The 27,438-nt window shown below is 32.5% G+C and overlaps 4 protein-coding genes across 4 annotated transcripts; 1 reads left to right on the top strand and 3 right to left on the bottom strand.

The window, feature by feature from the left end:
* Window positions 1-3,427: 3,427 nt before the first annotated feature.
* Window positions 3,428-4,925, bottom strand: LOTGIDRAFT_168556 (hypothetical protein; the record flags this gene model as incomplete). Its single annotated transcript, XM_009066430.1, has 2 exons — window positions 3,428-3,934; window positions 4,209-4,925. The coding sequence occupies 2 exons, from the start codon at window positions 4,923-4,925 to the stop codon at window positions 3,428-3,430; spliced, it is 1,224 nt and encodes a 407-aa protein (XP_009064678.1).
* Window positions 4,926-6,382: 1,457 nt separating this feature from the next.
* Window positions 6,383-7,939, top strand: LOTGIDRAFT_168555 (hypothetical protein; the record flags this gene model as incomplete). Its single annotated transcript, XM_009066429.1, has 4 exons — window positions 6,383-6,427; window positions 6,731-6,813; window positions 7,067-7,191; window positions 7,773-7,939. The coding sequence occupies 4 exons, from the start codon at window positions 6,383-6,385 to the stop codon at window positions 7,937-7,939; spliced, it is 420 nt and encodes a 139-aa protein (XP_009064677.1).
* A 1,276-nt stretch (window positions 7,940-9,215) lies between these two features.
* LOTGIDRAFT_168554 (hypothetical protein) lies at window positions 9,216-18,210 on the bottom strand (the record flags this gene model as incomplete). Its single annotated transcript, XM_009066428.1, has 17 exons — window positions 9,216-9,277; window positions 10,543-10,569; window positions 10,731-10,766; window positions 11,395-11,513; window positions 11,735-11,813; window positions 11,999-12,022; window positions 12,440-12,558; window positions 12,810-12,888; window positions 13,063-13,086; window positions 13,551-13,669; window positions 14,051-14,129; window positions 14,395-14,418; window positions 15,427-15,444; window positions 15,910-16,034; window positions 16,256-16,397; window positions 16,749-16,772; window positions 18,150-18,210. 17 exons carry the CDS (start codon window positions 18,208-18,210, stop codon window positions 9,216-9,218), a joined length of 1,161 nt encoding a protein of 386 aa, XP_009064676.1.
* A 202-nt stretch (window positions 18,211-18,412) lies between these two features.
* On the bottom strand, window positions 18,413-26,868 carry LOTGIDRAFT_236187 (hypothetical protein). The gene is made up of 4 exons (XM_009066427.1): window positions 26,489-26,868; window positions 23,402-23,595; window positions 20,660-20,781; window positions 18,413-18,862 (listed from the first exon to the last, which is right to left on the bottom strand). The coding sequence occupies exons 2-4, from the start codon at window positions 23,430-23,432 to the stop codon at window positions 18,602-18,604; spliced, it is 414 nt and encodes a 137-aa protein (XP_009064675.1). The 5' UTR covers window positions 23,433-23,595; window positions 26,489-26,868; the 3' UTR covers window positions 18,413-18,601.
* Between the last annotated feature and the right edge of the window lie 570 nt (window positions 26,869-27,438).

The following is a 27,438-nucleotide window of genomic DNA, read 5'->3' as shown; positions in this document are numbered from 1 at the left end:
AAGAGACCAAATAAGGGATACAACTTCCAATTAACGTAATTACCCCATCTGTTGTTCTCGACAACGTTGTTGTATTGAAGCGCTCGTTTTTCAAATCCGTGATTTACTCCGCGAGTCACTCTTTCCAGTGTGTTTCTAGCAACTACCCTTATCCTAGCAAGGTCTGCGTCATTTGCTACAGTTCTGACCGGTTCTTTTAAAACTTCTCCGTCACCGACATCGGGAATCCATCCCGAAACTGAATCGTAGTTTTTGGGATATAGAACCGTTTTCAACATTGTGTCAAACTCGCCGGGGTGTTTTATGGTCTCTATCGGATTTGAACCAGCTTCCAAAACCATTTCGCTGAATAAAGACGGAAAGAAGTTGTTTTCTAAAGTCGTGTTGGTTTGTGGAATTCGATTCTGAGTGGCGTCTTTGATTTTGAAATCGCATCGGAAATGGGCATCGGAAAGCAGCAACCAATTGGACAACGAATTAATTTCAAAGGTAACTCTTCCTCCGTCGTTTATTTGGGTCTTTGTCCCTACCGATGGTGAGATGATTACGTAATCCTCTTTCTTCTTGTTGAACGAATATTGAATCGGATCATACAATTGAAAGATTGGATCCAATCTGTAATTTTTGCTTGCCATTTTTATCCAATGATTTTAAACCCTTTTCCTTGTTTTTCTAGGGCTTGTCGGTTTAGTCTCTTGTTTCTTAGTTCTCTTATTAGCTGCAGTTCTTTAAGTTCGTCAGATTTTTTCACTGCATCGCTAATATTTACTCCTGCTTTTGCCACAGATCCAAGAGCTTGCGCTTCTGAGGAAATGAGCGATTTGTTGTTTGAGACAAAATTGGCCACTTTGGGGATGAGAGATGTTAGCGCAGAGAAGAAACCGTCTCCTTCGAATTTTTTTTGTTCGTGTTTTAAAATTAAAGACATTTTTAATGCGGTTATTTTATACTGTATTATTTTTAGTGATTCTTGTCTGTGGTTTGGGTAATTTATAATACAGTTTGGGGTGGGAGTGTGTTATAATACATTTTTAACAGTTTGGGGAGTCTGTTATAATACATTTTTAACAGTTTCGAGAGTCTGTTATAATACATTTTAACAGTTGTGTCTTTTTGGATATGACGCATTGAAAAAGCTGCGCATGCGCAGAAGTGAAATGCGTCATATCCGAAAAGACATATACTACTACTTTCATACCATTCTTCTTCAATCATTTCTTTATCGTATTGATATAAATAATACCAACCCTTTAAAGATAAAGAAGGAGCCGTTAGTTTATTGGAAATATTCTGAAATACAACTTCTTTCATTGCTTGATTGTATTTTATCAAACAAGCTCCGAGACATAACGTATCTCTTTTAGTGTAAGGTTCCCATTCGTGTCTTAAAGGTTCCCAATTATCTTTGGTGTATTTTGCAATGTCTACATCCTCGATCTTTCTCAAATTCATTGGTAGATTAGATGAATTTCCCCATGCTGCCAAACTAGATGATTCATGTTGATAGGAACATATGAAATTAATTTTTTGCAAATAATTAGAGTTACCCTTTATTTCTTTCTGTCTTTTCCATTTTTTCTGTAAATCTTCATCGGTGAATGAATTAGTTAAAGGTAGAGACAGAATTCCTCTAGCTGTTTTTAAAGGGCATTGTGTTAGTTTTTTTACGTTTTTGATCATGATCAAGTTATCAAAACCGCTAGCGTTATGAGCAATTAATGTTATTCTTGTTTGATCTATTTTCCTATACGTTGTAACAATTGATCTATGCAATCTGTACCTACATATATTTCTATTATATTAGTCATAAGTTTTTTCTAAAATTCTTCTGGAATGGGATCTGTCGGCTTTAAATCTGGAAAGAGATTATTTATTCTGTTTAACATTTTTCTTAGTTTTTCTAAATTAATTAACGTGCAAGAATAAGGTATGGCTTTATTTTCGTTATAGGTTTTGCAATCCCACGCGTATAAACAATCATCGGGAATGGTTGGAAAAACATTTAGTTTTAGAGGTGAAACTTGCGTTACCGCATTATCATCTTTACAAGTTCTTCATACGTTTTCATCGTAATTATCTTCTATTTCTTTAATACCTAAGGTTTTGTTATTTCTTCTAATGAGACAGAAATGTTCTTTGTGTAAATAAAAAACCCAATCTAATTCTTCGGATACTTTCTTTGGTTGAAAATGTCTATGTTTGGGCATATAAATTTGAAAATAAATATTAAATTTCTTATTGAATTCACTGATTCTAGCAGTTGTAATAACTCCTTTTCTGTTTGATTTTGAAAACTGTTGATGAAATCTTGAAAATCTCTCGTGTAGTCTTCGTTTAAAACACGATTAACGCACTTTACAAAGCAGTATCCATCGCTCGGTATATAACAATTTATACCGATATATTCATTTATCTTTTTGAGTAGGGTAACACCACTACCCTTTTTTGATCTTTTTATTTCTTTGAATTTGTTTTTACGGAAAATTATATTTCCTGTGAAATACCAATCAGAAGCATCCGATTTTATATCCACTGTTGCGAAGAAATTGCGAAACGTTTTGGCATTAAAACCTACAAATTGCATGCCTTGTTTATATCCTCCATCTTGAGTTATCTCTCCATTTATTTCAATTTGACCTTTAAATGTTATAAATTCATCAGAGATAAGGTTAATAACATCGGAAAAAAGTTTATTTGATATGAATTTTTCATCGTCTAAAATTTCAATTTTATTCATATTTTTAAAGCAACTATTTTTAACTAGGAATTTTTAACTTTTATTGATGATATTTCTACATCAAATTTATCTAAAATTTCATTGAATTTTTCTAATTCTTCAACTGTTATGTTCTTGTCTTCACTCGATCTTTCGAAAAAAATGAATAATTTAATAAGATATGTATTTAGAATTTCTGTTTTCCTTTTATAATGAGCTTTCTGTTTTGATGTAAAACCTAAAGTAATCAAACCACAAGATGGCTAATACAGTTGGGACAATTATTGGAAGCATTAATCCACCGGTTACGGCTGTTGCCACCGTTATCCCTACTGTTAAAACTGTACTTATTGTTTTGAAAACAGAATCGATTCTACTCCATGTTTTTCTGCATTTGTTGAATTGTTTTAGTTTTTCTTTTAGTTCGTTTTGTTTTTCTATCATATATTGTTGTCTACTTTCGAGTTCCATTTTTTAGGTAATTAAATTAAGTGAATTTCAGATAAACCAAAAGATGGAAAGTGTTTAAGATCTACAATAGGTTTCCCAATAAGTTGTGCATTCTTTATTTTTTCATTATCTGTTATAATTATTTCAGGTTTAATAATAAAAACTTTTACAGTTACTAAGGATATTTGTTCTTTCGAATCATTAATCTTATTTAGATGAACTGAAAATTTTGGTTTTTTGATATTGATTCTTATCCAACATCTACAGGTATATACCTCCAACTTCTGTTCCATCATTACGTTCAATTATTGATGAAAATATTATAAATTTTTTATCTTGTTGACTTTTAAATAAATCAGTTGAAGAGGTATATTCGTGTGAAAAACTTTTATTAACAAAATATAGTTTTACGTATTCAAAGTCTGTTGCTCGTAAAAACTGATAACTGCTTTTATCTTCTTTTTGTGGTTCTGGATTTCTAATAATATTCATTGATGGTGGAGTTTCCGTCTCCAATACCATATCGAATTCACTCAATGAAAAATAATCATCATCTTTATCTGGTATGATTAACATTCTAAACCTATCTATATATTTTCCACTCGTTTTAATTTCATATAAGTGATTAACCTTGTTGTTTTCGTCGTTAATTTCATATTCTTTAATTTCTACATTGTCTCTACCATTGATAAACTGAAGAACTTTTTGAGCGTTAAATTGATTAGAAGAATGTGATCCTTGTTTGAAGAATATTGAATCAACTTTTACCTGGATAGGAAAATTAATTTCAATTACAATTTTTCCTCGGAAAGGATAATATGATCCAAAGATTTGTAGGGGGGGACATAACCTTCAACAGAAAATACTCTTATATTTACTGAAAATCCATATTTTTTATATTTATGTATTACTGATCTATCAATATTATTAGTAATAGATTCATTTGTATCAGTAAAATTTGCAAATGGAAGATTGAAATAATATGATTCTTTCTTGAGAAACTTTTTTTCTAATGCGACTATTTTTTGTCCTGTTTCAAAACTAGGTTATTAATAGTGGTTATCTGTTGTTGAATAACACTATCATCAATGTTCTGTATTTGTTGATGAATATAGGTTTTTATTTCGCTATCATCTATGTTTTGTATTTGTTGTTGAATATAGGTTTTGATTTCGCTATCATCTATGTTTTGTATTTGTTGTTTAATATTTGTTAGTTCTTTTTGTAATTCACTGTTAAGTTTAGTTTCCAGAGCATTTAATTCCTGTTGAAACGTATATGGAATGTTATCTATTAATTGTTGAATGTCTAATTTTTGTTTTGCAATCTTATTCTCTAATTTAGATATTAATGAAATTAAATTTTGTAACTCAGTTTTATTCGCTACGTTGACCAATTCTTTTTGAATAAAACTTTTTAATCTTTTTACCTCTTGTTGTAGTTTAGTATCATTAACAAAATTTTTATTATTTAGTTGACGTTTGAAGAATCTTTTCACATGACTTATTTTATCTTCTAAATGGTTTTTATTTACTTCAATTGAATTTATTTGATCCCGTAAATATTTCTTGTGAACAGCGTCATTATCGTTTTCCGGAGACTTTAAATTAGTTATGCTAAAATTGTTCATATCTAAATCACCTTGAAGAGTGTCTCCGATTTGATCCACAAAGTAAGGTTTCGCTTTATTTATCCACGCTGTAGTGTTAAGTTTTTTAGTTTCTAAAGATAAAGAACCTAATCCAAACTTGTTTGCCATTTTTATTGAGTTAAATTTATTACAATTTCTTCGAATTGTTTTCCTAAACTCAACTGATATAAAACCCAAAGTGAAAGCTGACCCAAAACTTTTGTCCCGGTAATTGAATTTGAAATGTTGAACATTTGATTGGTTTATTAGTCAATTGGATTATCTCTTCAGTGGGTTCTAATCCATAAGAATCGAAGAAATAAAAGTCAGAGTCTTTGTACAAAGCAGAATGATGAACTCCTTTTTGATCGGAAGTGTGTATATTTGTTATAGCTTAAAATTTACCTTTCTTATATTTCAGATCATTTATTTCATCTCTCATACAATAATAAAACGGTGATATATTTAACTCATTCGCCCATCTCATAAGTTGAAAGTTTGTGGTTGTATCGGTTCCATATTTATCGAGAAATTCATTTATTTTTAAAAATCGGTTTTTTGAAGTTCATTTTGATAAAACCTTCCTATGATTTGTTCTTTGTCTTGATCGATCAATTCATACGTGGGAGGTGATGTGCTGTTTACTTTATCAACGATGAATATTTCGTTCGTCCAGTATCCAACATAACCTTTTTCGAATTTGCTTTTATATTTGAAAATACGAACTCAATCTCCGACTTTAAATTTGGGTTTGATATTTAAATTCTTTATTTCATTTTCGTAGTTATGTTGCGCGTTAATTGACTTTATAATATTTGGATTACTCGAGGCTTGTGTTGGTGTGACACCTATAGATGAATGAATTTTGTTATTGTATTCATCTGCAATCTCTGGTAATATTTTAAGCCATTTTTGAGATTTCAATTCCGTGAACTTTTTGAATAATTTATTTTTTAGAGTCCTGTTAAATCTTTCTATTACTACAGCTTTACCTTCGTTATGCGTGCTGTAAATTTCAAATCCTAGAGATTTCATATTTTTGTTATAAAATTCACTTCCTTTATCTACCCACAGTTTTTCTGGATGACGGTTAGATTGTTTCATAATCGTTTCAAATGCGTGTTTGACTGATAATCCCGTTTTGTTTTTCAAAGGAATAACCCAAGCATATCTCGTATACAAATCTATAACTGTTAAGCAATATCTAAACCCTCTTTCGACTGGCATATGAAGTAAATATTTCATCTTTTTCAAACACTTTTACTTTTAAAAAGTTTTTAGTTTTTCTAAATTCTTTGTGAATTTCATCCGCTAATCCCATGCCTAATTTCATCTTTGCTTTCAAGAGTTTTATGATTAATGCCCTTAGCATTCTCTCTTTGAAAGTTGGATTTGGAATATTTTCAAGTTCGATTATCATTTGTCTGTCTGCTTCGTGTCTGAAGTTTATGTCTTTATTTCTGTATAAAATATCGTGTTTAAGAGCAGCGGCGTCAACTCTATTGACTGGTTCTTCCCCTGGTTTGGGTTTATCGTTTTCGTCTAATCGCAGATCTAACCTAGTACCTAAACAATAAACAGCTGACATGTGTGTAAGTATCAGTGTGTTGGCGAATTTGAAATTTGACGAGGTGAGTAGGGGCCACAAAATTTTAGGGGAGGGGGGAATTACATCAATTGCCTGCAGGCCCGTAGACAGACTCGGTTGTTTGAAGGGGCAGAAATGGGATTGGTCGGTTGTTAGATTTTTTTTTAGGAAGGGGGGGGGAGATCCATTTTTTTTGTTAGGAATTGCTAATCTGTAACCCACATCCACCTGTAGTTTCGGGCCAGATTGCATATACTTGTCATTTTGTGAAGAGAATATATACGGTAGTGGTAGATTTAATATGTTTGACTAACTATATTATATTATATTTTAATCTACAGGTCAGGGATGTTCACCAAAATTAATAGAATGTACGGCCAACTGGAATACATCTATTCAGGCAGCCAAAACTTTAGATACACAATGCACGTAAGTAGTCTTCAAAGTTCAAACGTTTCAGAAACCTTTTTAATTTCTTAATGTCACCATCGGTTTTTCGGTTTTTTCGAGCCTCCACCCAAATTACAATAAACATCAAAAATATCAGAATTAAAATTTTTTTAAAAAGATTTTAATAAGATTTGGGCTCCTCCTTTTTTACCCAATTTTCTCAGTGGAAAAGCCACCATGGGACTTTGCCATGACGTTCAGTGGTCGATAATATTTACTGGTATTATTACAGAGCTGATAAAGGTTATGAAGATTGTTTACATGACTCTGAAGTATTTTGTACATCTCAAGAAAAGACAAATGTAGAGACTTTGTTGAAACTAATTGCACCAAAAATAACCGAACACTGTGGAGGAGGTAAGATTTTCATATCAGACATTGGTCAATAGTTAGTCAATAAAAATTTCTTAAGTTATGACCATTGATGTCCGATTAATTTCTGGGTGAGAATATAATTCCTTACATTAAATTGTAAGAGAACCGGATGTCGCATTTTGATTCTGAAAAGTAATAGGGATAGCTTAAATGAAGACTGCATCCTTTGTAATTATAATCTGAGGGTCAAAATTAGGCCAGGTTCTCCGCCGTAGTACAAGTACAGTGATTTCGGCTAATACTTACGCTTTATTTTTCAGTTGGTGATGTAAAACCATGGTCATTCATGACTTTACTGGTTGCCGGTTCACTTTTAGTCAAGAGATTTATTTAAAGATATTAACTACTATATATACTTACTGGACAATTTCCACACATTTCAGTATTTATCGACATATAAGCCATCAGCCTCCGTAATTAAAAAAATAATACTACGAATTTCTAATAATAATAAGTCTATTTTAGAGCGCCTTTCCATTCTGTAGAAGAATGCTCGAAGCGCTTGTGTGCTCTTTGAAAGATTGTCTATTTGTAGCGATTAAACAACCATGTCTTTACTCGAGATTTGAAAGTGGCAAGAGATGGAGATAGTTTAATTGTCTCTGGTAATCTGTTCCATAAAGAAGCTGCTGTAAAGCTGAAGGACCTTGCTCCAACAGTTCGAAGATTAAACACTGGTATATTTAGAAGATGTTTAGTTGAAGAGCGTAGGGAACGAGTTGGTGCATAATTTGACAGTAGATCCTGTAGGTATGCTGGAGATGATTTATGAATGGTTTGATAGGTTATAGACAAAATTTTGAAATCAATTCTTTCTTTTATTCGCAACCAATGTAGAGAGTTAAGAACTGGAGATATGTGGCAATGTTGAGGTACTTGAAGAACAGTCCGCGCAGCACGATTCTGTATTTTTTGAAGTTTATGTAATTGTTCAGATGGAATTCCTGTCAGTAAGCTATTGTAGTAATCCATTCTTGACAACACAAGGGATCTCATGAGGACAGCTGTAGCATCTTTTGTCAAGTACGGTCTGATATAGCCTATATTTCGAAGATGGAGATGATTAGATTTGATTAGATGGTTGATATGCTTTGACATGTTGAGGTTTGAGTCAATAAACACACCCAGATTCTTTACAACAGATGTAAAACATATATCTGATTGACCTACTGCGTAGATGCATTTCTGTCGTAGATGCATTTCTAGATCTATACCTTGGCACCCATGAATTTTGATCATGACATTTTGTCGGAAATGGAACCCGGAATTTAAGGCTCTTAAAAGAAAGGATTATATAATGTCATTTTGTCATGAATTTTTTTTTTTTTTTTTTTATTATTCATATTTTACTTCATACATACAATATATTTACATTTATACACTATTATGTTTCCTGAAGTATACGTATTGTCATGAATTTCGTTGGACTGAACCGTTCGGGAGAAAATATATTTGGACCAAATTTCAAATTAGATTCGATTAAATGGTTTAAATTCAACGATTTTTAAAATTAGATTAACAACTTTGTCAGTTTTCTTTTATTTTGAATGAAATTTGAAAGACGGAGAAGAAATGAAAGATTTCAGAGTTACAGTTTCATCAATCAAACAATCAAGTTTCTCGTCCACTTTCGACCTTTCGACTTCAGTAGACATATTGACGTTTAATAACAATTGAATGAAATATGTGGAAATTGTATATATATTGTATAAACTTTGTAACATAACAATACCCTATACATAATAAAGAAGCTTTTGGTTGATGAATAAACACATTTTTTTGAAAATATTAAGTCGACGTTTAAAAATGACCTTCATTATTATCATGGACCCCAATGTGTCACCATGTCGACTCACGTTTAATTCATAGGATTCCTTCAATGTTGATGTCGAATAACTTTTGATTTCATCAACGTTGGTTTTGAGTAACATGTGAGTCCATCAAAAAGAATATGTCGAATAACATATGATTCCTTCAATGTTTATGTCGAATAACATTTGATTCCTTCAACGTCGATGTCGAATAACATTTGATTCCTTCGACGTTAATGTCGGATAACATTTGATTCCTTCAACGATAATGACGAATAGTATTTGAAATCTTAAAACTTGTTGTAGAATAAGGTCTAATTCCTTCAACGCTGAGATGTCGAATTACATTTGAATCATTCAACGTTGATGTCGACTAAAGATCCATTATTATGATTCTGTGGTGTCGAATGCAATAAATTTTTAACGATATTTTTGTATTTATATTTATTTAAATTATGAAAGACAATAAATTATTAATAAGGCAATAATTGTTAAAAAGAGACGATTGAAGTTTGGAAAACATTTTGTCACATGACATGCCATCGATGTTACTGAGCTGATCTCGAATGACGTTCAACAGAGCCGATCGGGATTTTATTTGAGATTTAAAACATGTGTGTTTGCTTTCCATTTGAATCACTTCATTGTACCATGTTAACTGTGGTGAAAGAGTAACCGGAAGTGGAATTTATATTACCTGTTTTCATCTAAAGCGGTTTCAGTTTCAGTGGTGATATGATGTTATCTGAGAATTTCCTGAGAATTAGAGATCGATAACCAAAGCTGTACTAGTATAATAAGTCAACAATGCATAGTAGTCAGATTTTGCTGTTGTGAAATTGGGTTTGTTCTATCAACACCCTTTCCTGATGGTTCATACCTAGTAATACGTACTCGTTTTTACGACCATCTTAGAGCATTTGAGTCTTTGTACAACAACAGAATTCGTGATAAAATAAGATATTACAAGTAAAACACAGTTTAAATAACAAAAAGGCCAGGCCAGGTCAGGCACAATACAATGTTAAGGCTAAACTAGGATCACCGTGCTAACTATTACTAACACTAAGCTTAATAATGTAACAGTGTTGGTTCTTGAACCATTATCTTCAAGGTGCTCTGAAATCAAACTATATTGTCACTAACTTGGGCTAAAAAAGGGGAAAAATAAGTCAGCCCAATCACAAAATCAATGGCATGGGCATGGCATGAATAGAGGACATTCTCATATCGGGGGACACCTGCTACCATTCTGCGACTTGTGATGTCCACCGAGCATCTATTTCAAAGTCTTTTAACAAATTCATAAGGAATTTGAAAAAACTTTGACACCAAAAGGTATCTGTAGGTAGCCGTTTAAGATATATTCATTGTTGTTTTGTTCAGTGACGCTTTTAGAAAACGGGGCCGGGCAGTTGTTTTGATGTGACATCACTACAAACTTACAATGTACGAGAATTCTCACTGTTTAAATAGTTCTCAATTTAGAAAGATATTTATTTGTATGATACATGATACTTACTTGTTGACGAAAATTGTGTTGTTCGGACTGAAAATTAATAATTAATACAGAGTAAATCGGTCTATAAGTCAAGATTTTAGGTACGCACGACATTCAATAAAAATTTCCCTATAGTGAGATATTAAACATTAGGAATTAAACATTTTTGTCAAATTATCTCAGTCAGTAAAGTGAAGTTGATAACCTACCATTGATAGTTGGTAAAAGTGACGTTTCTGATTTGGCTGAAAAGAATGAAAACTTGTTGAAACCTGGCTTAATTTTTCTATATCAGCCAGAATTTCAACACATGCAAATGTAAATGTAAAACCTCCGTTATCTCATTCAAACGTCGAGACAAAAGGTAACAGAAAAGGGAGTATCTGCAACTCATGACACGTGATATGGTTAACAAGTCAGATCCTTACAATATATGGTTATATAATGGTCATATGCCATGGCACCAAATGTTGAGGTTTACTGCCAAGCCGCCCTGTACCACCTTCACAGCGGTCAATGTATTACGAACTTCGTCTTATACCTTGACTACAATAGCCACTGTTCTTCTATCACGGAGTGCAGTGATTTGATCGGATTGTACGCTATGTACGCTAGCCAATAAACGTCTTGAACGTCTGTAAGTAATAAGCTATTCTGTTTAACGATCATTTCTCAACTGCTTTTTTAAACATGAATGGTCAGCTCAAAGCATTTCGTACGCCAACAAGAAACTGCATAATCACAGATTCTGATCGCTCAAGTGGTCGAAAAGATCCAAGCATGAGCCTATGGTGGCAACTGAGATTTAGTTGTAGTTTGTTCGCTCAACTCAACTTAATACGGCAATAGATCAGACGCTACACTATTACTTACAATGACAGTATTTGTTCTGTTGTTCTGTTTGTTGTTGTAATATTTGGAGAATGAAGTTTCTATCTGTACATCCTGTCATTGGTATACTTGATATACAATTTACTAAATTTGTATAAACGCTGTAATGAAATGAAACAAATGTAAAAATCATTATGAAATAAGAATTAAAAGTCGACATTATCTTCAGCGTCAATCATCATTACAGAAATGTCAACAGCAAAATAAACATTATCACAATCATCATCATATTTTTAAAATCAACGTGTAATTCTTGAGATTCATTATCATCATCATAATCATGATACATGATGTATGAATTCAATGAAGTCGAATCTCTTACGTGCATAAATCAAGTCCTTTCTTCCTTTTTTTATCAGCTTCTGTTGCACAAATTTCTGCTCTGGTATGACAGTCAATGGCTGAAATTATAAATGATATACCAAATTAATTGTGTTCAATATTAGAAACCCGAATTACCTTTCAAAACGTAAACAAAACATGAATTGCATTTTTCTGGATTTTCTAATCTAATTGGAAAAATAGTAGGCCTCAATCAATCTGAAAATTTGAGAATGATTTTAAGAGAAAACTCGTTTCAACTTACCTTTTGTAGTGGTCGGCAGGGAATCTGAAATTGAATGTAATAGATTGGATAACAGGTGTTTGCGATATTGATTTCGTAATTATATAAAAATGTCTACCTTTTTTTTATCTTCAGAGAACCCTCTAAGACGCTCTATGAGAGGCTTGCGACTATGATATCACCACAGATTAGCCAAAATTTGAATTCAGCCTCAGTAGTTGTCCCTTCCCTACATTGAGTCAGTCTGCCCCCTTCCAGTCTCGGAAGGCTCACGCCGCCACTGAATTAGAGAAATAAATGTGTCCATACGCTAACAGAGAAGAAGAATTCTATCAACGTCTATTAATCATTAGCGTACAATTCATTTCCCTTATCATCTTTATCAATACGGTTTTTGGAAGAGGTTGTAAAGTTTCGAGCATAGTCTTCAAAAATAAATTCCCATACTTATAAAATACTTACAATGACAGTATTTGTTCTGTTGTTCTGTTTGTTGTTGTAATATTTGGAGAATGAAGTTTCTATCTGTACATCCTGTCATTGGTATACTTGTTAGACAATTTACAAAATTTGTATAAACACTGTAAAAAATCCCTAAATATATTCTTATTTAGTCATCATCATCATCAATAAAAACAGATTTTTATGAAGTCGACATCATCATGATAACACAAATAATGAACATATTTTCTAAATAAGTAAGAATAGTCACAAACATTATCACAATCATTATTAAAATAAACATGTAATTTTTGAGATTCATTATCATCATCATAATCATAATGAAATCATCATAAATGATGCATAAATTCAAAGAAGTCGACTCTCTTACGTGCATAAATCAAGACCTTTCTTGCTGTCTTTATCGGCTTCTGTTGCACAAATTTCTGCTCTGGTATGACAGTCAAGGGCTGAAATAATAAATGATAAACCTTTCAGAACGTAAACAAAACATGAATTGTATTTATCTGGATTTTCTGAAGTCATTGGTGAAACAAGAAGACGTACAATCAATCTGTAAATTTGGGATCAATCCTGCCTATCGCTTAAGTATGATTTTGTAGAGAAAATTCGTTCCAACTTACCTTTTGTAGTGGTCGGCAAGGAATCTGAAATTGAATAAAAAAAAGATTGTATAATGGTATTTGCAATATTGACGTCGAAATTATTTGGTATTGAGGGGACCTTAGCCGTAGAGTGAGATATCTTGAATAGTACAGAATTAAAGAAATAAATGTGTCAGAGAAGAAAAATTCTATCAAAGCCCATTAATCATTAGCGTACAATTCGCTTCCCTCATCATCTTTATCATTATGGGAGACGCTCCTAGGTTGTTAAAACGTCTTGAACGTCTGTAAATAATAAGCTATTCTGTTTAACGATCATTTCTCAACTGCTATTTTAAACATGAATGGTCAGCTCAAAGCATTTCGTACGCCAACAAGAAACTGCATAATCACAGATTCTGATCGCGAGCCTAAGGTGGCAACTGAGATTTTTCGTAGTTTGTTCGCTCAACTCAACTTAATACGGCAATAGATCAGATTCTATCAGACGCTACACTATTACTTACAATGACAATATTTGTTCTGTTGTTCTGTTTGTTGTTGTAATATTTGAAGAATGAAGTTTCTATCTGTACATCCTGTCATTGGTATACTTGATATACAATTTACTAGTTTTGTATAAACACTGAAAAATTAATACTCGAATTAAGTCATCATTATAGCCATCATCATTCGATTTCGTGACTTCGACATAAACCTCCGTCTCATCACCATCATCATATTCATTGTCATCATCATATTCATTGTCATCATCATATTCATTGTCATCATCATCTTCATAAGACCAATTTGTCATCATGTCAATCAAATGAGCATGAGTTTCGTGAAGTACCCAGAATCATCATTATCAAAATTTTATACCATCACTACCATCATCATCATTATAGTCATCGCCATCATCCATATGATCACAATTACTATAATATCAAATAATAAAGAACTTCCTTTGGCGATAAATCAGCTGTTTACATGGACATAATTTGTAAAAGGCGATGCAAAATCTTACGTGCATAAATCAAGTCCTTTCTTCCTGTTTTTATCAGCTTCTGTTGAACAAATTTCTGCTCTAGTATGACAGCCAATAGCTGAAATTATTTTTATAAAAAAACAAAACGTTTGTGTATCCGAAGTAACACTTCAAAAATTGAATTTTATCCAAGTGCAAATATTTATTAATGACTATATTTAAATACTTTTTGAAGGTTTCGATTTCAAGTTCATATATGTGTGATCTTAGATGCAGCATGATGAAGATCTAAGGCGCGGACACCTGATATACTTTGCAAAGGTATAACTACACATTAAATTGTCACAAAGAGAATACCTTAGTAATAAAGTGCAATTACTAACCATCTGTAGTTGTCGATAAGGAATCTGAAATTAAGAATTATAAAAACATTGATTCTTTCGTATAATTATTCACAATATAATTCACTTTTATGTCTCTCTGAACTTGAACTTTGAAATGAGAATAACTCTTTTGAGTGACGATAGTCTAACTACAGAATCTCTAATGAAGACCATAGCAGAAACTTGAGTTCTTCTAGCATTTATCTATGTTATTATTATGTAGCTAATATAGGATTAACATATTAATCATAATAAGATCCTTACAAAATTTCTAAAACCTTTATGCAAACACATTTTATGTGCGAATGTAATCCGACCTAATTTTAGCAATCCTCTTTCTCCCTCACTTTTTGAGTGTTTTGAATGTCTATTTTTGTCTAATTTTTAGTCTAGATTTGGAATTGATGTCTGAAATGGCAATTTCTGTCAGACACTATGAGATGATGAGAGATTTTCATACGGAAGGATAATTCTAAAAATAGTCGTTTTGTGTGCAGTGACAGTCAAGTGGATGGTGATAAAATGTAGTGGTCTACTTCAGTTGGGCTATGCTCGAGATTTTCATGGTCATGATATATTGAATTTTTTTGCAGAAACTAAGTATTGGTCAGGCTTTCATGTGACATATTGGAAAGCTTTCAATGAAATCTCTCGAAATAAACATTAAATTTTGGGGTACAAGATTCTGTCAGCAATTAGGCATTACATCGTATAGAGTTGGTTCTTTAATTTTGATAATGTGGTATTAGGAGTGTCATATTTAGTAATCTACTAGTAGTCTCAATGATTGGGAGCATAGAATTTATCATTTGACCTAGTATTTGCGAACTTATGATAATATTTATTCTCCTTTTATTAATTTATGAGAATATTAAATATAACATAATATTTATGCTGTTTTAACTATACCATACTAACAATATCTATTTAGGCTTTTGTAACAATATTTATTTTGGTTTTGTGAAAACAAAAATAAAATACTTCAATTTCATTTCAACATAATGTAGTAAAGTTATTGCTTAGTTTACTTACCGGTAGTAGTTGTATAATCTGAAAAAAGAAAAGCCACAATAAATAAACACCTGTTTGCATGTGCTCATATACTAATGAACTAACAACAGTACACCAACTGCACAGCGAAACTAATTATGATCAATTACTGAATCATACCAACAAGGGTACCTAAAGATTGATTGTTCAATGCCCAAAGTGCAATACAAGTTCTTTGCAAACTAAAACCCACATAAAGTATAGAAACGCCAAGGAAGAGGTTTCCGCTATTTAACCCAAAGGATATCAGTGCACAGAGCACGCAAGTGTCATTATGCGATTACCAACAATACGGTTATCGAGTACTCGAAGTACACGAGTACAGTTATGTACCCACAGTACCCAAACCGTACATCCCTTATATCAAGATTGTACGTGAGCAATTTCATTAGAGAAACCCAATGTCATAACTATCACAATACCAGAAAAATAGATGTAGCCTACAAATCTAAACTTATATCTTACTGTTACAGTATATTTCTCTATCCCTATTTTCCTGGTCGAAGAGTGAACCGAGTAAACTTAAATCATTGGGAGTACATTTTGATGCTGGTATTAACGATATACAGTCTATGAAATCATCAATTACTCTGAAATAAATACGAACACTATAAGACAGCTCACAGCTCCTCATCAATGGTGGGAATTCAGTGGCTCAACAACCATAGGTACTGGTTGAACGAAGTTCACGATCCCCATCCCTAAAGGAACCCACGCCCGCGTTGGAGGGGCACCAACACACTCATCTGGTTGAGTCATTGTAGAAAATCCTCATTTCCAAACATTTCAATCATCATATGGTGCCACTTACGTGCAATTGCTCAATCCTTTATCATTTTCTTCTCTTGCTTTGGTTCCGCATGCTTCGATTTGTGGTTGACATGTTTCAGCTGAAAATAATGCCTCATGTACATGACAAATAACGTGAACGAATGGTCGTCTAATAGTCCTAGCTATGATTCAAAAGATATGTGCTTTTCAGGTAGATGATTCAAACGCTGTAGTTTAATTGTAAAACTTGAATGATTTGAATGTTTGTGAACTGTACAACTTGCATCTGTTGTCTATGGCAATATCTAAAACGTTTATTGAAACATTGTCTGATAAACATAATTACACATAATGACACAGATAACTCTATTAAGATTCAGCTTTACTGTGGGAGTTGCCCACTATCCCGATATACAAAATATCAGTATCAGATGATGATTACTTATTGCTCTTCTTGCAAGTTGATGTTTCTACAAGAAATAAGGTCTCATAAATCGATAATAAAGTGTAAAATTATTAAGGTCCTTACTAACCTGTGGCGGCAATTAAACAGGTGGCTGAAAAACAATGAACTGTGTTTAACTTTAAGGTTGCCAATTGTTAGCTAGTAATTTCTTTAAAATACTTTTAAATGTCACCACAAAAACGACAAACCCAACAAAACTGCTATGTATATGTGCTACCGCTATATATGACATCTGTTGTATCATTTTGCCGATGGAATTGGACTTTAATTTGTGACTACTGCTTAGGACTCGTGGTTTTGGTTATTTTTTTCACGAGACAATGGGACATGCATTTACAATTGCTATGGTGTATTAGCTCACCGAAATAGAGTAAATAAAAAAAACGCTGACCTAAAACGATGATTAACCTATCGACATCCATCATGAGACAATAGACAATGATGATAATGCATGACAACATTGTTATCTACATCACATGATATCACATCAAATTTAGTAAAACCATTTATCAGGACTTAATTACTTAGAAATTTGTGCTATTGGGTATATCGATAAGATGATAACTTGATTGTTAAACATTATTACCAGAAACTGTGGGTAAAAATAGGGGGAAGTAGATTATTACAGGTATATAACTTCTGCACAATCACGATAAAAAATTAAAGTGGGTTTCTCGGCAGTGGCTTTTCTATGAATCATTAGGCATGGGGCCGAGCAGGGATCACATAATTATCACAGTAATGCCCAGTCTGACTACAAGAAATCTGATCCTTGTTTACTGAAGACATTCACTTAAGTCAACTGAAGTAAGCAGATTGATCGAACTAGGATACAACAATATTTCAATGATATCTAAGTACATGTATTTATTGAATTCATACACATACCTTCAAAAACTTAATTTGCTTTTTTATGCAAATATTCTTGTGAAAATATATTATAGTGCAATTTGGTACATTGCTGTGTTTAAAAGTGGAGACCACGTTCATTTCAGAGTCGAATAAAGATTCAAAACATCTCATCCGATTGGGCACAGTCGAAATGAGAAATGAGCATACTACTAGCAATTGCGATCAACTGGATGGTCGTAAGTTCTGATTGAGAAAAAGTTAACGCCCGCTTCCAGTAAGTAATGGTACAAATAGAAGGCATACAGACTCAACGTTTTTTTTTTTTAGAATGCGGCATCTTTGTGGAGGTTTCATAGTCGCAAGCCTCTCATTGAGCGTCTGAGAAAGTTCTTCCAAGAAAATTTCCAAAAAAATGAATTGAATTGGTGCATTCTCACACATATTTAGAGGAGAAAACGTATAAAAATCATATTATAAAATTTGCTAGAAATAAGGTGGGGATACAATTGGGGGTACAAATGCCACTATACACCGCCACTGACGCCAGCCTTTTCTTCTTTAGTCTGACCATTTCATCCATACCGTAAATCAAAGCAATGTATTTCAGTTTTTTTACTAGCAGCTTGACGAATGATGGGGATTTGAGATAACTTTACTGGTGGTGATTTCTCAATCATTTTCCTTTTAACACAGAATTGTTAGCTTTAAAGATTCTAATGTTTCTATTCTAAGGTAACTGGTCCCAGACGTCCCCCATTCCCTTTACACACATATATAGACGAATCATGTATTTACACATTATTTCACTATAATAATTCTTAAAATTCATTAACAGCATCCAAGATGCTCCACTGTTTTACTCGTTGTTGAATTTAATGGCATTTCAGAATATTTCATCATCATTGTTTTTAGAAACGAACTATCCCAGTTCACGGCCATGTTACTTCTATATCTCACTATCTCACTATATTGTTAGACTCGTGAATATTAAATCTTTCGATCTATAATGGTAGATGTCATTAATCGGTTTTTATTGTCGATATTAAGTAAAATACACTTCAATCTGTGTCATAACACTACAGTTCCCAGTATCACGAGGAGATAAATATTTAATACTGTCGTATAAAAAGCACTTGTTGCACTATTACATAAATCTTTATTATTACAGCATGATTTTAAAGCACATCCATCAATACCGTAGATTCTTCGTTGTGATAGACAGTAGTTATATTGCTTGTCACTTGTATCTTCACACTTCCCTAGAGAACAGCCTCGTGTCACACTTTCTATTAGAGAAGAAGAATTATCATGCATCTTATAATACACTTTCTGAAAGCATAAAAACATAATCTACTCAAAGTCTTTTTAAAAACGTCATTATTGATTAATTATGTTATTTCTGTAAAATGTTGAAAGTACATCATTCTTTTCTGCTATGTTTAAAGTATAGCAACTATTCTGTTCATTGTGTTCATTGTACAACTGACATTTTTACAGTACACCACCTGCCCCGAGTACAGGAGTTGCTTTGTTGTGCATCAACAGTTGTTGGTTTGACGGGTATGTTAATCTACAATCCAAATAAGAGATAAAGTGATGGAGTTATGTTCAGGACAGTCGTAGCATTTTATATACATCCGATCAAATTCATTTGTATCTCACATAACATTGAAAGGGATTGTTGAGAGGTTTTACAAAGATTTTATGTGTATCGGGGACACTGATAGGTTCAATTTGCACCATTCCAACCATTGCAATTTTCAATCAGTCGTCTGTGGCGCCTGCTATTCCACTAAAACTAAGTGTTTGATGACGTCACTTATCTGATTAAGCATATTTTGCGTTTAGACACGGCATTAAACACTTAGCTTTAGTGAAATTACAGGAATCACAGACGTCTGATCGAAATTGAAATGGAACAAATTAATGCCAGAGGTGTACGCGATACCAATAAAAAAAATCCTTTACAACCCCTTTGAGAGTAAAAAACTATTGCTCGTCAACTACTCTCTCAATACTTCGCGGAATAAGAATAACTTTTTTTGTATAAATAGCTTAAAGGTGGTGTGTGTGTCATCAAAAGCTGTTTGATGAAATACTGCCACCTAGTGTTCAAAAATATTATATGAGTATTCTGGTAGATTTTTTAATTTACCATTAGCCTAATATACAAATCTTCATTTTGATTTTCAATTTGAAAGATAGCTTACCAGGCAAGGTAATATACAGCCACTGGCAGCTTTGATTTTAAATAAAAATATTTGGTAGTACAGTAACAATTACCAGTATGAAATATTCAATCTTCAGTCATACACGCCTTTTGAACATTTGGAACTGAATGATATTATCAAGTTTCATCAAAATCTGTCAAGAATTTGGCCTCCTAGAGTGTTTACAAGCTAAAACTTAAAGTCATACTAAGTATTTTTCGATTCTTCTGATTTTCGATAGGCTTCATCTTTGGTTGATAACAAACACTCATACCAAGTTTGGTCAAATTCCCTCAAGAACAAGGGCAATATCTCATACTAAATATTTTTCAATTTTTCTGATTTTCAATAGGGTTCATCCTTGGGTGATTACTAACACTCGTACTAAGTTTCATCTAAATCAAGAATTGTGCCTTCTAGAGTGTTTTCGAGCGAAAAATTGAACGCGTTTTTAAGAACAAGGGTAATAACTCATACTTAATACTTTCCGATTTTTCTGATTTTCGATAAGGATCATCCTTGGGTAATATCCAACATTTACATCAAGTTTCGTCAAAATCTGTCAATACTTGAACCTTGTAGATTACTAACTAAAATTGAACGCGTTTTCAAGAACAAGGGCAATAACTGATACTAATTATTTTACGATTTTTCTGATTTTTTATAGGGTTCATCCTTGGGTAGCCTAATAACAAACACTACGACCAAGTTTCATCAAAATCCGTCAAGAATTGCGCCTTCTACGATTTTTCTGATTTTCAATAGGGTTCATCTTTGCGTGGTTACAAACAATCACGCCAAGTTTCGTCGAAATCAGTCAAGAATTCTAAATATTTACGAGCAGTAGTGGACGGACTGACGGAAATGGGTGACGGCAATGTTCAGGATAGCTACTTTATGAACCAGTAACACTTACCATACAAGAGGAATTTTGTGGACAAGATATTTTACTAATTCTATAATCATTGATATCCAGTTCAGAACACCATTCGCCTATACATTTCCAGCAAGTTAAACATCTACTTGGTAAAACCATTACTGCAATGGAGTAAAAAAGAATATACACAAGTATCAATTGAAACGAAAGTGAAAATGTCATTTCATCACGAACCACTCAAACATCAATTTTCAAAAAAACTTTCTAAACTGTCAATCCAAACTGCTCTACTGTTTACTTTCTGGAATTGAGCTAGATGTCTTATATGATACTAGGTTGAAAAAAACCCATAGATATCGCTTATTCAAGTGCATTTCTATATGGAATGCTTTAACGATACTTGACATAACGATACAATGTACACTAGAAGAATTTATTTCCTCAGATTGCTTGGCATCATTCAAAATACATTAGAAATTGATAGGAAAAGATCTAGTTGTGAAAATAAACGTGACAGCAGAACGCTGTCGATAATTTATAAATTTTAAAATATAAAACCATAAAAATTCATTAACATTTAAAGATAAAGTGTTGCTTTTTGTCCTTGATCCCTGTTATGCGATACGTATCGCATATAATATGACGAACTTCGTACTTATACCCTCACTGCAATATATTGTATCATGGGAGTTTTTGATTGACTGGATTGTACGCTAGCGAATACAGTCCAGAGGCCTCGACAGAAAGTCTATGATTACAAAATTTAATGTCTTCAGCCTTTCTATCGAGAGCTCTGGTTGGCTGTACAATCCAATCAAATCACAAGAATAGTGAAATATTGCGCTCAGGGTTTTCGTAATAGCGTGGCATTGTGAAGACAGGCAATACCCAGCACTTGTCTCTATTGACATTTTGGTTCTTATGTCAGTGGTTTTGTCCGACATTTTACCTTTTCTATGCCAACCCTTTCAAGTCCGTATCTATGTTTTTAATAATTTACATAATCTTAAATTTATTTATATAATGGTTGTAATAGTATGATTAATAAGGAGTCTAGTCCACAAGGTCAATTTAACACGAAACACATTGAAAACTAATGAAGTAAAATTTTGTTCATGCTGTTTTGAACGACAAGCAGAGGTTTTCAAAGTTCAGTCGGTCGATGCTTAAGTTCTATATTAAATGTATTGATATAGCCATGGCACTTCAGGAAATGGTAGAGAGCTCACTGTAATTAAAGACTACGGATTCCCTCATTACGGTATATTGACAAAATCGGAAGAAATCTCTTATAAAAACCACATTGAAACCATACAATTCTCAGCACCAGCTAGGATCATTCGGTTTCATTTATTTCTTTTACATCGTTAAAGGGGTCGTAAAAGGGATTTTCTTAACCTTATTTATGTGTATCGGAGACACTGCCATTATCAATTTTCTAATTATTAGTCAGACTTCTTTGGTTCATGTTATTTTACTAAAACTATGCGCCAATGTGTCAGTGTGCCCTTTTTATATATTGATCGTCTGTGAGGATATTCTAGCTTCTAGCTATTTTCAAAACAACAACTTTGAGACTTTAAATTTAAGTCTCTTGTCGCCCACATCTATCATTATATCATTAAAATACTTTAAACTTTTAACTTGTTTGTCACCATCTGACAAGAATAATCAGAGATGAGGAATAAACATAGTGTTTATTACTCTTGCGTCCGACACCAGTCCTGTCAACAATCACAATAGGGTCTTATAGCGATAGCTTTTGTGTCTCTAACTATGGTATCTGCCCAAACATTACTATAAGGCATCATAGCTACAGTTTTTACCTCTCAAAAATTACTATCACGCTGTATAACGAGCCGGAATAGTTCAACAATGGTTTTCTCTTATTGGCGATACAGTCATGTCAAAAATAGCTATGAGGCATTCTACTATGGTTTTTGCGTCTCTATCAAATATAACTTTCAAGCCATATAACGAGCTGGATTAGTTTAGTGACAATATGTGACAATAATGTGAAACCAGGTTTTTACTCTGTAGTAAGTCTTAATATCTCTCTATTTGAACCTAATAAGATTATGGAAAATCAGATAATACGATGCTCTCGTGGATAACTTTGCCTGAAGGGCAGTCATTTTTTCATAGTTTAACCTTTGGTGTAAAGGATTACGATGCCCTTCAATGTTATTACAAATAATACAACATTGGTTAGATTCTTGTTTATAGACCAAATCTATTCTGTTTACATTGATAAATGAAGATTTATAGCATATAATCTGCTTTGTTTACATTCAGTTCATTAGCCATTGAATTCGTTTTAAAGAAAAGATTATTGATTTGTCCATGAATTCGGGTTTACAGAATAGACCTGATTTGTTGATATTCATTTGCTAGATTTACAGAAGAAATCAGTTTTGTCTACGTTGCTATAATTCAGATATATAGAAAAGAACTGTTTTGTTTACATGGTCGAGCTACTTTGCTTAAATTCGTTTTGGATAAATTCAGAATCAGATAAACAGAATACCCATCTGTTTTGTTTACACGAATTCATGATTTCAGATTTATTCATATTTATTGAATTGATCTGCTTTGTTTACATTAAGATAAATTCAGGTATATAGAAAATCTATCTGTCTTGTTCAGATTAAGTAGAAGATGAAGTCATACTTAATCTGTTCGGTTTCAAGAGACAATAAACTCAAATTTATATAATTCAGATCTCATTTAGCTGACCTTAACCCTTTCCCTGCATTTCCTTGTATAAAAACCCTTACTTACCTAAAAGAATAAAAAATCCAAGATATTCCATGATCGACTAATAGCCTCTAGCAACTTCATTGTTTGTAAGTTAAAACTAATGTAGTAAAAATGAAGAAGACACTCTTGGTAATAATCCTCACACAAGGTGGTTTTACTATCTAGAAATCTCAGGAAACGGTGATATTGACATCACAGCATGTTTCTTTTGCCATCTAAAATATAACAATAATATAATTATAAAGATCCATACTCAATAAACGTTGGTCTGGCTTGTTTCTGATACATTACTCTACAGGATGTTATTTTTCTTTAGTTTCAATTAAAGAAGTTAATGTCATAGATGCCTACGAACTTATAAAGTCTTGTAGGCGTTAGGGCTTCAAGAGAAGTTTGGCCGAGGACGACTGATTCAGAGCATCTCATCCCATCCGTCGCATTCGAAGTAAGCACGACACGCATATCGAGCTATTGACCGAGAAATAGCAGGTTCCGACCGCTCAAACTTTAAAAAGGGATTGGAAAATTTTCATTATTAAAAACGTCGTAAATATTCCTGAGAATATTTCTAGAATATGCTATTTATTATATATCTACATTTATCTTGTTCTAAAATAGTTAATTAAAAGTACTAATTGTTAATTAAACAGTTAAAACTAGTTTTTTAGATGTGCCTCATAAACTCTCGATATTGTTAGTTGTAATGTTCAGAATATTTAGGATACATTTTCCTGTATTTCTCTACAATTTGAAGTTAGTTATGTTTAAATCCGTGCATTAGTGACTTTTTTAGTTAGAACACATCACTCTTTTTTTTTTGGTCTATAATTTTCATTAATTTGAGCACTCATACTTTTCAACCTGTTAAAATAATTATTAGACTGCCCCTTTAATAGAAATTAGACCACGAGAAACTGGCGGCAACTGTAGTGCGTTGGGGTCGATAAAATCCAGCAATTGATCGGAAAGAAATCCATAACCTTAAGATGTTGAATTTGTATAGACGTAATCACAATTTCTACAAGCTGTATTTTTCAAAAGCTGTCATGTAATATATCTCTTTAGAAATGTTTAATGGTCATTTTACTCTCAAATTTCCCGTGAAAGAAGTAATTTTTGTTCGTATCAATTCTAATGAATGTCATATTTGAAGCGGGACACTTCGACATGCTGTTATCATAATAAGCAGTTTTTCCCTTTTATCATTAATTTCTACTTCCAGCTCTCTGTAATTATGTGCTATGATCTGTCTTGTTTTCCAATATGTTTCTTTTAATAGCAAGAATTAAAAAGAAGATCATTTTTATGCCAATTTATCTTAAAATTGAAACAGCAGGCACTAATCATACAAAATCTATCAAATCCATTAAATATTTTTAAGAAGATTTTGGTTTTTACACAAGTTTCTTAAAAAAACAGCCGTTTAAGAGTTTGAGTGGGTTAAGTGTGGGTTAATATGTCTATCGTTTTAAAAACATGGCCCTTCGGATTCCATTTGCGAATCACTCATTGGTTTATACTCTTTAAATAACCAAACGGGGCAATTATATCAGTTTTAAGAAATGTCTTTCAGTTTCTATAAATGGGAAAAAATCATTTAAAACTAAGTGATTTGCTCGTCAATCGATGTAGTTAAGACCGATTTATTTGTATCTTCAATTGCCACAAATTTAAGATTTAAAGAGAATTGCTCAACGCCTCCTACAACAGTACTGTTTATTAAACGAATCGAAATTGTTGTAAAGCATTCCCTTAGATGCCTATTATACGGCTTGTCTATTATCAAGACAAGACAAGTTTTCTTTAAGGTAACACATTTTAATCACACTGGACCAGTTTTGGACCATTTGACCACAAAGATCTGTCATGGTACAAAGCACAATTTGTTAGTTTGTTGGACACAATTATTTCACAAGAATTTGACCGAAATCGAAAAATAGTACTAAGCATTTCCTTAATTAACACTTTTTATAGATTCTGTCTTAGTTTAAACTACATGTAATAGGCCATTTAGATATAGTTCTATGTGATAGACATTCTAATGGTTCTTAGATTCATAATGGGAATTGATTTCGTTTTAAATCCAACCTATTGTTCTTCGATTACACTATGTACGTTTATCAGTAAATACTTATACTTTTGTTTCTAAGTTATTAAACCCAGTTAAAAATATTGTGATAGTCTGATATGGTTGTAAGCAAATAATGTGTTATTGAAATTACGAAAGCTCGGGCTGAGGGGAAAAATTCAGTTACATCAATAACTGTTATGAGCAAAAAAAATATTATTATGTACATGCATATCAGTTACTTATAAAAAAAAAACAATTATAACGATGTTGCTGAAACCAATAAATATGTTTAAATTAATATAAAAACAAAGAACTGTGTATCTTTAATCAATATCTGCTCGGAAGAAAGGATGATGGGGATATTGAACGAATTTCGTTGAATTGGGTGTCACTTCTTAAATATCTGGACAAAATAAGATAACAAAATATAAAAGATAGGAATTCCGGATTATAGCCCTCTATTAGAATAATTATTAACCCTGTTAAACTAGAAGCAATTTGATATTTTGTGAATGTTGGTATATTAGATACGTAGTCAATTACTTGGATTAGAATCTACGGCTGATGGTACTGTTTTATTAAGCCTACACACATTGACAAAAGACAGAGACCTCGTTTTGTACTGTAAAATATCATTTTCATAGAGGCTTTAACTGTTGAACCATAAAAAAAAACGATTAACAATCTCTTTTAGAAACCATCAATGACACAACCACGTGTATACACGCTGTTCCGACAAGTTACCTTGGTTGTCATACACATTTCTTTTTTCATTTTAAAGGCCATGGTTCATCATTTTGTGGGAGTTGATTTGGGTGATGTATATTTTATTTAAACAGTCTTCAGAACTACTAGAACTGCACAATATGCAATTAATCCCATCAAATATACTTCAAACTAGAAATGTCACTTTCTTTGTCTATATCAAGAAAACGAGTCGTCATTTTAATTTCAAACGCGGATAATTACGTTCACACATGGATTTGAAGGCTGAAATTTCGACGGTAAGCTGTGAATACTATTACTGATTACCTCACCTAAAATGTTCCCGCTTGTGAGACTAACGTAATTTTGGTCGAACGGATGATGAACCCATGTAACTTATTAAATTAAATTAAAGGAACGTCATCCGGAGATCCTTATTTTACCATCTTGCTGTTAACTTCAGACCAATTCCAGGATGTCAAAAGGCTTCCATTATAGACCTGGTGTTCAATATCAGTAACCTGTAACCTGAACACATTTCAGAACAACCAGCCGACGCTGGGTAAGACAGGAGAGACGGAACGATCTGATTTAATCTTGATTAAACTGTCTTACTTAGTTAATAGAACTAAATATGAAGTTGTTGTAGAAAACGTGTAAGCAAACTCTTGAAATCTAAATACATTGAGACGACCTTTTTTCTCTAGAAAACCACTAAAAACGCAGTTTAATTGCATATACGGTCGACTTGCCAATTTCCTTAAATTTCATCACAATTCAACAACGACAGTCAAAATGTTATTGTAAAATGAATAAGTAATTTGAACTCAATTTTTTACCCTAAAACTAAACCATCAGATCGTAACAAGATTTTTATATGTTAACAAAAGACCATGATTTTGTTGTGATATAGTTGTTATCGAATTTCTATCAAACCAAAACATCATGAAGTGTTATGAGGTTACAATTACTAATTACCTTATATACTTTATGTAATACTTCTAACTAAGTTTCGACAAGATATTCTGAACCTTTATTATTACTTTATGTAATATTTCAAACGTTTCGACTATATATTCTGAACCTTTATTATTACTTTATGTAATACTTCAAACTACGTTTCGACAAGATATTCTGAACCTTTATTATTACTTTATGTAATATTTCAAACGTTTCGACTATATATTCTGAACCTTTATTATTACTTTATGTAATACTTCAAACTACGTTTCGACAAGATATTCTGAACCTTTATTATTACTTTATGTAATATTTCAAACGT

Source organism: Lottia gigantea (assembly GCF_000327385.1).
Source record: "Lottia gigantea unplaced genomic scaffold LOTGIsca_76, whole genome shotgun sequence".
Taxonomy (NCBI): Eukaryota; Metazoa; Mollusca; class Gastropoda; family Lottiidae; genus Lottia; species Lottia gigantea.
Note: the sequence above shows the minus strand (reverse complement) of the source record. Positions and strands in the feature narration are given on the sequence as shown.

Bases quoted from the DNA above. Each gene is read 5' to 3' on its own strand.
- LOTGIDRAFT_236187 (XM_009066427.1), bottom strand. From the start codon at position 23,432: ATGGAATATCTTGGATTTTTTATTCTTTTAG. The intron at 20,782-23,401 runs GTAAGTAAGGGT...ACTCCATTGCAG, and splicing joins TGGATTTTTTATTCTTTTAG to TAATGGTTTTACCAAGTAGA. The intron at 18,863-20,659 runs GTAAGTGTTACT...TTATGCTTTCAG, and splicing joins CACAAAATTCCTCTTGTATG to AAAGTGTATTATAAGATGCA.